Source organism: Phascolarctos cinereus, unplaced genomic scaffold (genome assembly GCF_003287225.1).
Source record: "Phascolarctos cinereus isolate Bilbo 61053 unplaced genomic scaffold, phaCin_HiC Scaffold_4;HRSCAF=312, whole genome shotgun sequence".
Taxonomy (NCBI): Eukaryota; Metazoa; Chordata; class Mammalia; order Diprotodontia; family Phascolarctidae; genus Phascolarctos; species Phascolarctos cinereus.
In genome coordinates this window covers 512,412,827-512,426,569 of record NW_027555847.1, presented here as the reverse complement: position 1 = coordinate 512,426,569, position 13,743 = coordinate 512,412,827, and the positions used below count along the sequence as shown (strand labels likewise).

The 13,743-nt window shown below is 41.0% G+C and overlaps 1 protein-coding gene across 2 annotated transcripts in view; it reads right to left on the bottom strand.

The window, feature by feature from the left end:
- The window catches only part of ARHGAP28 (Rho GTPase activating protein 28), a 191,952-nt gene extending 186,174 nt beyond the window's left edge, over positions 1 to 5,778 (bottom strand). Inside the window, exon 1 of one of the 2 annotated variants that reach the window (XM_020974995.2) lies at positions 5,160 to 5,778. In XM_020974995.2, coding sequence (XP_020830654.1) covers positions 5,160 to 5,299 — 140 coding nt within the window. In that variant the 5' untranslated portion in view covers positions 5,300 to 5,778. The remainder of the gene's footprint in view (positions 1 to 5,159) is intronic. The other variant, XM_020974994.2, reaches the window with a different exon arrangement.
- Between the last annotated feature and the right edge of the window lie 7,965 nt (positions 5,779 to 13,743).

Here is a 13,743-nt window from a genome sequence, read left to right as displayed (position 1 = left end):
CCTCTACTATTTTTGCCTTCTCAGGAAGTTTATGGTATAATGAGATAAACATCAGAAATACTTCAAGCTGTTTATACTACACCTTCACAGAAGAAATGCTTTCTACCATTTGTATATAACTTGGAAAATTCTTGAAGCCTTCAGCTAGCTTGTTATCTTCAGATAATTTTCATTTTGTGGGTGGGGTGAACTTTTATTTTGTTTATTTAGAGTGTGTGTGTGTGTGTGTGTGTGTGTGTGTGTGTGTGTGTGATGGTACTTCCCCTGAAAGTTAGAACCAGACCAGGGAGACCATTTAGTGTGAAGCTTTCTCTGAAACAATACTTAAGTCTCTTCTTAACTTTTTTTGTGTTTTAAGTGGAGCTAAATTCATCCTTTTTCATTCTCTCGTGTCCCTTTTCTATAACAAAGTGTCTGTAAAACTGGAAATGACATTTCCTTCACCTACCAAATGCTGTTTGCTTAGTAACAATCAGTTATCCCACCCTATCTTCTCAACGGATTGAACACATGGGACACCCACTGCTTTTATTTGAGTCAAATTAGCTAAATGAATGGGCAATGCTCAGAATAAAAGACCATTTTTGCTAATGGAGAACAAAGTTAAGCTACCCAATAACCTAGAATTTTGCATAGCAAAACAATGCATCTTCAATGTCGTTATCTGAAGTTAGTTAACTCAAATGGAAAATATCTCAGATTGAAATTCTTCTTTGAAATTGGTTTGGGTCAAATCTTATTTACTTACAAAAGCAGTTCTCCTTTTCCAAGGGAAAACTTGCCCAGTTATTTAATACTCTCACTTTAAATGACTGAATTTGTATGAAATCAACTTCCTGATTTTAAAGGTTTTCCTCTGGCTCCAGAAAAAAAAAAAAAGATCAATGAAAATTATCTTAACAGCCTACTTCAATTAATGAAGCGGATCAATAAGTATGTTGGTTCTCATTAACTGAGTTTAGGTTGGCAGGTCAAAGTGAAATCATTTTAGCCACTATCTGAAGTCACAGAGAATGAGGATGAATGAAATGAAAAGAGAATAAGGAAGAAAACTCGCATTTATGGAGAAGATGATTATAGAATAAATTCCTTTCCAGAATGAATTAGATTAGATTGTGATGAGGAAGAAAGTCTGTGTCTTTCTCTAAAAAATATATGAAACTATATGCTATAGAGTATTGCAAATAAAAATAATTCTTGAATACAGGGAGAAGATACCCCATGGAACCAAAGGGAAGTAAATCTGTCTTATAAAGGCCCACAGTAGATGACCTCATACATAATAGGAAAAAGTAAAAAAGCAGAAAAACATTTACTGAGCTCATCTGCACAAAGCAACACAAAGAAATACAAGCAGCCAGGAGCTCAGCTTGGTAATGAGACTACAAAGACAAAGGCAAAAGTAGGTCCTGCCTTCAAGGAGATGACTTTCTAGAGAATCTTGTTTACATTATCCCCTCTTATAGATGAGGAAACATTAAATGAATTAAAGTTCTCTACTCAGGGTCAAGGCATAGGGGTGGAGAAATCACTAAAATTGGAAGGGGGAGGGGAGGGGAAGGAAATAAAAATTCATGTAGTGTCTCCTGTGTGTGAGATGCTTTACAAATATTATCTCATTTAATCCTCACAACAACCAGTGAGAGAGATGCCGTTATTATACCCATTTTTGCAGGAAAATGAGGTAATCAGAGGTTAAGTGGTTTGCCCAAAGTGACAAAGCTGGTAAGTATCTGAGGCTAGATTTGAACCCAGGTCTTCCTGACTCCACTGTGTCACCAAACTAGAGGCCAAGTCTTCTGACTCCTAGTTAAGTGCTGTTACTCTACCAAGTGGCTTCTTCCAATACCTTGAGTAAAGTACTTAATCTTCCTGGGTTTTAGTGCCCTCATCTGTGAAATGAGGGTAGTGGATTAGATGGCCTCAGAGGTTCCTAGATGGTAACTAGGCCTGGAGTCAAGAAGACCTGAGCTCAAACCCAGCCTAAGACATTTTTAAGCTGTGTGTGACCCTGACCAAGTCACTTAACCTCAGTTTCCTCGACAGTAAAGTTGGGATAATAATAACACCTACATCCTGTGGTGGTTGTGGGAATTGAATGAAATGATATTTGCAAAGCACTTAGCACAGTACCTGACACATAGTAGATGCCTGATAAACATTTGTTTCCTGCCCCCTGTTCCAACACTGTGACCCCACAATCCAAAGAACATGTAGAACTTCCATTTGACTCAACAGAAGTCGTTCATATGGACCAAGGATGCCCATGAGAATAATTGGGAACAAAGTTAAGCTACCCAATAACCTAGAATTTTGCATAGTAAAACAATGCTTCTTCATTGTTGTTATCTGAAGTTAGTTAACTCAAACGGAACATATCTCAGATTGAAATTCTTCTTTGTCCCAACAGAAGTTGTTCATATGGACCAAGGATGTCAGTATTAGGTGACTGAATAGGAATCCAGTTCTAGAGCTAGAAAGGATGTCAGAAGTCATTTAAACCAAACCCACAGTTTGATGAGAGTCCCATAAAGTCCATTTAACCTTGGAGTGATTTATTGTCAACCCTAATCTAGCATTTTGGGGGTACCCCTATCTCTTACTAAGGGCAGCTGAAATTGTGTAACTGTATGAAGGTTTCTCTAAAAGTTTCATTCATTGAGTTCTATGAATATCCTATACTTCATTTTAACAGATGCCAAGATATGTTGTGATATGTTCATTGGATTTTTAATGGGGTTTTCTGTTGTTGTTTTAACCCAACTTTTTCTCTTGGGCCCTCCATAAATTTGGCAGATAGCAGCGGGTAAATGGAAGACCTGAAGAGGAATAGATTTCTTTGAAATGGATCTAAGTTAGGCAGAGCTAGAGAAGGATGATTCTTGCAAAGTCAGGGAATCCCACTTGATGCTCAGGAGGCTCACGTTGACAGTGTGGCCCTATGAAAAGGCAAGCAATGAAAAGAGCAGAGAGAGCTCTCTTTACAACTAGCACACAAAGATCCTAATGCTTGCCCTGAAGGAGTATATTGATCAGCAGTTAGTAAGTCAAAGGTTAATAACTTAGGCCCGGTTATTTTCTGTTATCAGACATAGGATTAATGATGGCCTCTGGCTAAGTAAATACAGGGCCTTCTCTCTTTGGTTGGAGCTGCTGGGAACCAATGAATTACCCGTCCTGGAATATAATTCAGAAGGGCATATAGAGGCCCAAATCCATGTCTCAGAAAGCAGATAGCAACAAAAGACTCTTGTGGGGAGTGGAGAGTCATACCACAGGCTTGGAAACAATCAAGAATAAATTGACAACTGTACTGTATGCTAGGAAAATATCCAATTCTTTTGCCTCCATCTATTATGCATTCCACAAAGCCACATGCTGTGTTAATAAGCCCTCTCCCCAGAGCTTGCTTTGGAAACATGGATGTTGTTTCTGACAGCCCATATGGCAGAATCTGGCTATTACAACCAGACAGCTGCTGGACCTTACAGACAAGATAGCAACCTCTGAGCCATTTTCACATTGCACAAGTCTTGACTAAGGGGTCAGACTTCCAAAGTATGCTGTGCCTTCTCACATCACTAACATCCTTTCTACTTGGGTGCTTCATAATCTGGGTAATTATCACTAGCCTTGTGGAACATGGAGCGGGCTCTGAAGACTCATGAAATGCAGTCTATCAACTTGCATCATCAAGTTGACTTTAAAATAATTTGCTGAAGGGGGGAAATGAAAGCAAAATGTCACTTTCTCATTTCCATAGATAAAAAAAAAATATTTCACTGGGCTAGCTCTTGGGGAAGAAATAATATTTTCTTTGTTCACCATAAGTCACTAGGGTTCTCGTGTAGGCATTCTTATGAGTGTAGGCCAAAAGTTAACTCCTTCAAATAAAAGGATATAATCGCCTGAAACCCTCAAGAGTCAATTAAATTAGGAAGCAGAGGTAATCATAGTCACATAACTCAAGAGAAGTTCAAGGGATAGGAAGAAGACAATTAAAGATTGTTATCTTTCTTCAGGAAAACACAGCCTAAATTACTTGCCTACACCTAAGCAAAAGCATTCACTAGTGAATCCTCCCCATTTATGCAAGTGTCATCTTCCATAAACACTTTCCCCCTTCCTCATCAATGTCAAACTTTTACCAGTTAGCTGCACCTTCCTAAGTGTCCCTCCTTTAATTTGGTAAATGGAGGTGGCACTGCCCTCTTAAAGGAAGAAAAAGTTGAAACATGATACAATCGTTTAAGACAGATCCCAGCTTTACTCCATCCAAAGGACCCTTAGAGATATGTTCTCTGTTGTCGTCCCCTTTCAAAACAAAAGGCATTAAGAACATTTCCATTTGCCGTGCAAAACGTGAGTATAGAAGCAACATAACAGCGCCCAAATCCTCACGCGTTATAAAGACCAACCGAATTCACTGCGTGGAATCAGGGGGAAATCTCCCTGCAAAAAGTGAATCTAAGGGCAATATACTAGCGCCCTAGCCCTCACACGCGTTATAAGACCAAATGAATTTACTACATGGAATCGTTGGGGGGGGGATCTACGGAAAGGAGGGGAAGGCGGAGGGAAGAGGGCCAACATTTCTATTGGGATTTAATTTTTAAAGACTTTTTACACTTTTTTTTATATGTACTGTTAAGTTACCAAAGAGAGTTCTCCCAAGTTTTCTGAAAATGTTCAATAATGGGGGGTTTTTCCCCAAAAATTTGTAATAAACTAGTATTTGAACTTTTTTTGTTGTTTTCCGGAAAGGTTGTGTCTTAAAATAAATGCCCTTCGTTCTTCTGATGAATGAGTTTGGCTCTCCGCAAGCCAGATGTGGGGGTAACCAGCTGCTAATCAATTTCCAGTTCCAATATTCATTTCTCACCAAGACGCGAGCGCGCGCGCGCACAGGCACACACACGCACACACACGCACCCCCCACACACACACACTCTCAGGCAGAGCTGTCTAACCAAATTTCCATCACGCAGGCGGGCGGAAGAATGTGCAACAACAATCCAGGCATGATAAGGAGACTGTGCAGCCAACCTAATCAGCTGCCAATGGATCATTAGCATGCCGGGGCTACGGAGCGCCGGCTCCAAACCGAAACCAAAGCGCGCCCGCCCTGGCTCCCAAACCCAGCCTCGCGGGCGCTTTACCTGCTGCTGACGGCGTGGCCCGACGGCGGCGAGGCGGCCGCGAGCTCTGGCACGAAGCTCTGCTCGACTCTGGGCAGCCTAGACGGTGCGTAAGAGTGGTAGGCTGTCAGCACCACGCTGCCGGAGTCCTTGATCTCCATTCTCAGAGGCGCATGTCTCCCTTAGTGCCGGACGACAAAGGCAGTGGCCGGCATGGACGAACTCAGCGGCTCGGCCGAGCCCGGGGCGGCCCAAGGCCATGCACGTCGGAGCCGCCGTCTCCGCGAGCTTTGCCTACCTCCCGGTTCGCCGTCAGGGACGACTAGGGAAGAGCGAGCCCGGGCTGCACCTCCTGTCAGCTGTATTAGCATATATTTAAAAACACCGCCCACAAGCCCAGCTATGTGGGGGTCGGATCCATGTTTCTAGGAAACTGGAAACCTGTAGTAATCCTGCTGGGCTCAGAGCGAGCGCCTCTGGTCAAGTTTTTCTGGCTTTGTTCCTTTTTTTTTTTCTCTTTTCCTTTTCCTTTTTTTTTTTCCCCTTTCCAAATGCAGGCTTATCCGAGCGCTGAGAGCGTTTCCTGCCTGGCAGCCCGGAGGGAGAGCAATGAAATCATTCTTTAGTTCTTGCCCCAGAGGAGAAAAGAGGGGCCTGCCCAAGAATGGAAGACAATGTGTGGTCTAGGGAAGAGAGCGAGAAAAAGGGGACCCCATCTCTACCTCTCTACCTTCCCTCCCTCCTACTCCCACCCACCCCCCGTGAAAAATGGAAGAACTAGATTATGTCGCTGTTTATTTAGTCAAGTTACAGTAAACTTGATTTTCCTGAGGATCGGGTAATTCCCTCTCCCCACAGGTAAAAACACTTACCCCTTCACCCATACTGATTTAAGAAGCACTGTAGTAGTACTGGGAATCTCAGGACAGCAAGAGCGCAACTTTCTTATTTTACAAGTGAATGAATGAATGAATGAATGAATGAATGAATGAATGAATGTCTGGTGCGGGGGCGGGGAAGCACTTACTATGGACCTAGGGAACTTCCCCAAGGTCACGAGGCAAGTTATTAGCCGACCTAGGACTAAGGTCATAAAATAATACCATAGCTTTAGAGCTAAAGGGAACCCAAGAGAGATTCTAGTTTACTCTCCTCGTTCTACGTACAAAGCTTACAACTGAGTTTCAACTCATATTATCCTAATGTTTAATTTTTTTTAAAAAAAAATCAGTTTAGATCTGTGATTTAAGTGGGAAGGGGGAGGGGTGGAACTCCCTCCATAGAAACTTCCTTTACTGGACTTAGGTTGGCAAGTTATTTATAATTTCCTAGTCTTACAGAGTTGCCTGGGGACATTGTCACTCAACTAGTCAGTGTAGAAGCCCTGGAACCCAGGCCTTCCTGAGTTGATCATGAGCACCCAGCTAATTAATGTCAGAGGCAGAAACCAAATTTTGCTGACTTCAAGATTGGTCCTCCATCCAATACACTCAACTACCTCTCAGTGTCAATTAAGAGTGAAGTCAATAAACAATGTTTAACTAGCACGTGTTTGATCATCACGTTCGGAAAGAGGACATTTGGGGAGGAGGAATTGGAATCTGTGAGTTTAAAATGTATTTCTCTCCTCATACCAAGCAAAAAACCCAGCATGGTTATCATGTAAAGGTTGATAACCTTGGAACCATGAATATCTGGATTCAAGTCTTGTCCCAATAACATATTGGTTGTGCAAACCTGGAGAATTTAATACTTAAGTTGTAGATTGCCTTAGCAGAGAGCATTTCCTCAGCAATACCAGTGAAATCACAAGCCTTGTGTTATTCAGTTGTTTTTCAGTCATGTCCGACTCTTGGTGACACCATTTGGGGTTTTGTTGGCAAAGATCTTGGAGTGGTTTGCCATTTGCTTCTCCAGCTCATTTTCCAAATGAGGAAACTGAGGCAAATAGGGTTAAGTGAATTTGTCCAGGGTCATGTAGCTAGTAAGTGCCTGAGGCTAGATTTTAACTCGGGAAGATGAGTCTTCCTGACTCCAGGCCTGGCACTCAATCCACTGCACCACCTAACTGCCTCAAAATCAGGAAGATGTGTTCAAATCTTGCTTCAGATGCTTACTAGCTGTGTGACACTGAGCAAAATCTAACCTTTGCTCAGACAAAAAGGTTATGATAACATCTGCCTCCCATGGTTGTTGTGAAGGGGAAAAAATGAGATAATACTTATAAAGCACTTTACATTTAAATCTTCAAGCACTATAAAAACAAAAGTAATTGTTATATTATATCGCTATTATCTGAAAGGGAAATTATTTAGAAAAGTTATTACAGAATATATTTTTATCAAGCATTTACCATTAATGCTAAATGAGACATATTTTCATTGTTATCAGTGTTGTTATTGTGACTGGTTTCTTTATGCTTTTAAGTCTTCAGAATCAAAAACATATAAATTCAAGATGATGTTATTGATAATACATTGCATTTGTAGTGTTTTGCAGTTTTTAAAATCATTTTTGAGCAGAATCAGAGAATTATATAATCTTAGAGCTGAAACAGAACTTTCAGCCCAGCTGCCTCATTTGACAAATGATGCCACTGAGGTCTAGAAAAATTAAGTGACTTTCCCAAGCTCACACAACTTGTAAGTGACAGAGTTAGGACTCAGGTGTCCTGATGTGATATGATCATATTTGATTTTCACAACAACCCTGTGAGTTTGGCAAGACAGGTATTAGTAACCTCATTTTACAGTTATAGAAACTGAGACTTAGAGAGGTTATGTGAGATGCCCAAAGTCACATGGCTAATAAGTGGTAGAGATAAGATTCATATCCAGGTTACCTGAATCATGACTATGTGTCCTTCCAACATACTGTAGTTTTGGATGCCTTCAAACACCACCAATCACATTAACCTTAGTATTTGAGGGCTGAAATTTTGTTTTTCATTTGTATTTAAAGGACCAAGTCTCCAAAAAACATTATCCGGTAATTCAGTTCAATTTATTGAGTGCTTGCTCTACTCAGGCATTGTGCTAAGTTCTGGGATACAAATGATATGCTACAGCTAGGTGGTACAGTGGATAGATGGTATGTGGGGGGGTGTTCAAGGAGCCAGTACCTCTGGTGTGAGGGCTTGCCAAGCCCTTTTCAGGGCTCCCTCATTCACCTTTGGTGCCCACTTGTCATTCAGCTCTTACCTTCTTTACCAAGAAGCTGAAGCATGTGCAACAGCCAGACCCTGGTAAAACCTTCTCAGCAGACAACTGACCAAGTTGAGGGTAACCAGTGGGCCTCAAACACTTTAGTGAATTCAGCCACCCCTAGCACGTGAAGGTTGCTCTGGACAGAATGGGCAAATGAGAACAGTTTGTTCCAACGGCCATGAAGGCAGGTGAAGCAGACACTATGGAATGCTTAGAGCTTTGTCATCAGACAGTGAAGACACCAAGGTCATCCACTGCCTCATGGGCCATTACCAGTCATCTTGACTTTTGTCCTGCCACTGGACTTTGGTGGTTCTGGAAGAGACAGTGAGGCTGAAGACTTTGTGCAACTCTGCCTCATTTAAATCCAATTCACCCACAAATCAAGATATGATGTCCTCTTCAAAAATGAAGGATGAACAACAGCAGATAGTGCTAGGCCTGAGGTCAGAAGATCTGAGTTCAAATCCTACCTCAGATGCTAGCTGTGTGACCCAGGGCAAGTCACTTAACCTGTTTGCCTCAGTTTCCTTGGCTATAAAATGGGGATTAATAACACCTTCTACCCAGAGTTGTTGAGAGGATCAAATGATTAAGTGATTTTAGCACAGTGCCTAGCACACAGTAAGTACTATATAAATGTTAGCTATAGTAATGATTATTATTAAAAACAGTGCTTTCCCTTACAGAGCTTATAATTGAAAGAAAACGCACAAACGGAAGCTGGAAAGGTGAAGGGGGCACCACAGATCAGGATGTTCTATGGAGTCCAAAACAAATAGAGCTTGCCGATGGATGGTGGAGAGTTACCTGGAAAATTCTGAAAGTTCAGAGCCCTCTGTAGAGGAAGGCTTGGGGAGGAGTTTAGAATGCTGCCCTCCAGCCCTTTAATCTGAGGGAAGAGGCCACTGTGCAGCTGAGAAGAAGTTGATTACCAAAAACTGAGTCAATCTGCATGATAAGATTTCTGATGATCAGTTTGTGCTGGGTGGGGCTAACTTGTACAAGAATCTTTTTTCTTCATCTCTAATAACTGAAGCAGTGTAGTATTTTTTAAAAAAGGGACTGAGATTGTAGAAAGAGAAGAAAGTGGGCTTGAATTCCTTTCTGAGCCTCAGTTTTGGGACTCTAGAAGGAATAAAGACTATCAGGTCCCATCCATGTTCTATTTGGGATAAGGACAAGGCTTGTGGGGCACCTAAGTAGAGGAGTGGATAGAGTACCTGGCCTGGAGTCAAGAAGATTCAACTTCCTGAATTTAAATCTGGCCTCAGTCACTTCCTAGCTATGTGACCCTGGGCAAGTCACTTCGCCCTGTTTGCTTCAGTACCCCCCTTTTTTTGGTTTGATTTTTTTTTTGCTAGGCAATGGGGTTAAGTGACTTGCCCAGGGTCATGCAGCTAGTATGTGTCAATTGTCTGAGGCTGGATTGGAAATCAGGTCCTCCTGATTCCAGGACCCATGCTCTATCTTGCCTGCCCCAAGTTCTCCCATCTTTAAAATGACCTGGACAAGGAAATGGCAAACCAGTATCTTTGCCAAGAAAACCCCACAAAGAATCAGATATAACTGAAATGACTGAATAACAACTTTCTGACTCTAGGTCCAACACTCTTTCCACTGCACCAACTAGTTACCTGTATGTACTAGAGAATGTATGTGGGGGTGGCGGGGAGGATTAAGGGAAGAGGGATTGATGAGAAAAGGGTTATTTTAAAGAAAGGATTTCCTTTTTTCTTCCTTTAGGACTCCTTAATATATATATGTATTTTTCTTCCCTGCTAGTTTCTTGCACATTTTAAACATTATTTTTGTTGTCATTGAGTCATTTTGGATGCTTCATGACCCCTTTTTAGGGGTTTTCTTGGCAAAGATACTGGAGTGGTTTGCCATTTTCTTCTCCAGCTCATTTTACAGATGAGGAATGAGGCAAACAAGGTTCAGGGACTTACCTAGGGTCACACAGCTATTAAGTGTCTGAGGCCAGATTTGAATTCGGGAAGAGGAGTCTTCCTGATTCCAAGCCCAGCGCTCTATCCACTGACCTATCTAGCTGCCCCTTTGATATTATTATGTGTAACTAATTTTTCCATCTGGAGAATTAAATCATAGGAAAATTAAAATGTTTTGTAGGACTCACTGCCTGTATTTGGTTTTCTGTAACACTTTTTTAATAATCTCCCTGAGCCATTCTTCTTGAAATCTAGATTATCCTGAACATAATCAAGTGTCAATAAGCAAACGAAGCAGACTACTGAGGAGTTAAGGGAGGTATTGAAGCCAAATCTTTTACTTAGAGGCTATATTTTGTTATTCTTGTGGCCCAGTGGATAGAGGGCTGGCCCTGGAATCAGAAAGACTCATCTTCCTGAGTTCAAATCCTGCCTGAGACACTTAATAGTTGTTTGACCTGGGTAAGTAACTTAACCCTGTTTGTCTCAGTTTCCTCATCTGTAAAATGAGCTGGATTGATACCACTTCAGTATCTCTCCCAAAAAAACCCTGAATGCACTCACCAAGAGTCAGAAACAACTGAAAAAGATTGAGCTGAATCCTATTTTATATATGACTCTAACAGATATGATTATTTTTATGACTACAGAAAATCAAAGCCGTGAATTAAAATGAAGATGACACTGATAAAAACAGGTACTCTAAGAGCAGCCCAAAAATAAAGGATTTTTTTTAAAAAGCCTTGAAGAAAAATCAGACTTTCATAATCATGACCCTAAGCTGTCAAGAAAAGCTTAAATCATATTCGGCATTATTCTGGCTTAGAAAGTAAAGGAGTGTGCCATCTAGTTGTTTGTTTGTTTTTTTACAAAGATTTTCATCCAAAATGTTTAAATTATAAAAAGTTTTAGAGTTTAAAGGGGTCAGATTTATTTATCTGGGAAACTCCTTTTTACCCAACACATTAATGGATAAGAAAGGTGTTTCTGTCATTTACCTTGTGCTGTAATGAATCCAAGCGTATCTGAACAAAGGGGCTTCTCCTACAAAGATAATTAATTTCTGAGTAACAGCATTTCTTCCAGGTAGTGAGCAATAGTGGGGTTCCATAATTACAGCAGATAGCCAGGAAACCTGGTTCTGTTCATGACCAGCTATGTCCTAGCAAAGTTTCCCTAACTGTAAAATGAACTTAATAATTCTTTCTCCTCCCTAATTTAAAGGTCATATTAACTATGTAATTTTGACTTGAGGAAAAGTATATGTAAAGCTAAGTTATTGTTATAGTGTCTCTCTCTTGATTATGAAAAGAACAATGACCAGCATGGAACAATGGGAAAAAAATCACTGACTTGGTAGTCACAGGGCCTGGGTTCAGATCCTTCCTGTGATGTTTTATTATTTGTGTGACCTTGGAGCAGTCAGTGCCTGGAATCAATTCCCCTATCTGCAGCCTGAGGGGATTTAGAAGTCTAGATGACTTCTGAGGTCCCTTCTGGCCCTGTGATCCTAAGTGACATGCTTAGCAAATAAACATGCCTTCTACAAACTGGGGCATGTGAGTGGCACAGTAGATAGAGTGTGGACCAAAAATCAGCAACGCAACTTTGTGAGTTCAAATCCAGTTTTAGATACTTAATAGCTGTGTGACTCTGGGCAAGTCAAGAAGACTCATCTTCCTGACTTAAAATCTGGCCTCAGACACTTCCTAGCTGTGTGACCCTGAGCAAGTCACTTATCCCTGCTTGCCTCAGTTTCCTCATCTGTAAAATGAGCTAGAGAAGGAAAGGGCAAACCACTTCAGTATCTTTGCCAAGAAAACCCTAAATGGGGTCATGAAGGGTCAGACATGACTGAAAAACACCTAAACAACAACAATCTATAATTGAATGAAGTTTTGCACTTATGGATTTTTATATTTCCACTGGTATCATAATAAGCATTCTGTTGTCCCAAGTCCGTAAAGGCCATGCCAAGCTAAAAAATGGTCACCTGGGTAGAAGCAGGCATGTGCAGCTCCCCTCAGAAGATTTTTGCAGGTTGCACACCACTGGGGCAGTGGCAAGGCTTTTGTCATACAGTAATTTTCCAAAGAATACAAGAACACAGAAAAGTATCAGTACTCAAAATAGTATGTTATGGAGATGTTTAGAGATCAAGGGCCATGTGCTGCTATAGTGGAAAGAATACCTAGGTCCCATTCATATCTTTGACCACCCAGTGGCCCTTCCCAGGACAAGTAATGCTTGTCTATGTAACCAGCAAGTGGCTTACCTTCCCTGGGCCTCAGTCTCCTCCTCTGTAAAATGGAGTTGTACCATATCATCCCTTCCAAGTCTGAGTATCTTCGAGTCTGTAAAAATGTACAAGCACTCTCATGACAGCCTTTTATCAGTATGGGTAAGATTCACAGTTTGTGGATAATCTTAGGATGTCTCTGTTTTTCTTTAACAGAAACTAATGAGAAAACATTTTGTGTTTTTAGAACCAGGTGGGACCTTAGCAACCAGCCAGCCCACCTTCCTCATTTCACAAATGACCCTGAGGTCCAGAGAGATGGTTTATCCATGGTCACACAGAGGTGAGCAGAAAAAGCAAGGAACCAAACCTAGGCAGCTAGGTGGCACAGTGGCCAGTCACCTGAGATGAAGTTTGGCCTCAGACTCAGACGCTTGTGTCTCCTCAACTGTAGCAGGGGCCTAATAGTAGCAGCTGCCTCCCAAGGTTGTGGTGAGGATCAAATGAGGTAATATTTGTAAAACACTTAGCACAGTTCCTGGAACATAGTAGGTACTTTATAAATGCTTGTTTCCTTTCTCTGCCCCCAAATTCAGTGCTCCTTCCATTATACTACACAGATTTACAATGATTCTCTTTATAGGCAGTACTAGATTTATACAAAAGTTATAAATAAGCTAGGATTTAGGAAGAGTGGATGTAGCGTCTAGCCTGGAGTCAGGAAGACGCAGCTTCCTGAGTTGAAATCTGGCCTCAGACACTTCCTACTGTGTGACCCTGAGCAAGTCACTTAACCCTGTCTGCCTCAGTTTCTTCATCTGGAAAATGAACCAGAAAAGGAAATGACAAACCACTCCAGTATCTTTACCAAGAAACCCCAAATAAGGTCATGAAGAGTCAGACATGACTGAAAAAATGACTGAACTACAAAATATTTAGAAGTTCTGATTATTAGGGGCTTCTAAATACAAAAAAAAAGAGATTAAATTGCAAGGTATATATCATTGATTAAAAGAAAGGCAATAGGAAAAGAGAAATTCTCAACTCAGTCCATTTTTTAAAAAATACATATTGTGTCTATTTTATGCTAAGCTATTTACAAGATATTGGGGACACTAAGACATAAACAAAATAATCCCTATCCTCAAAGAGCTTACATTCAACTAGAGGATACATCTAGATAAGTAAATATAACACAAATATTATCA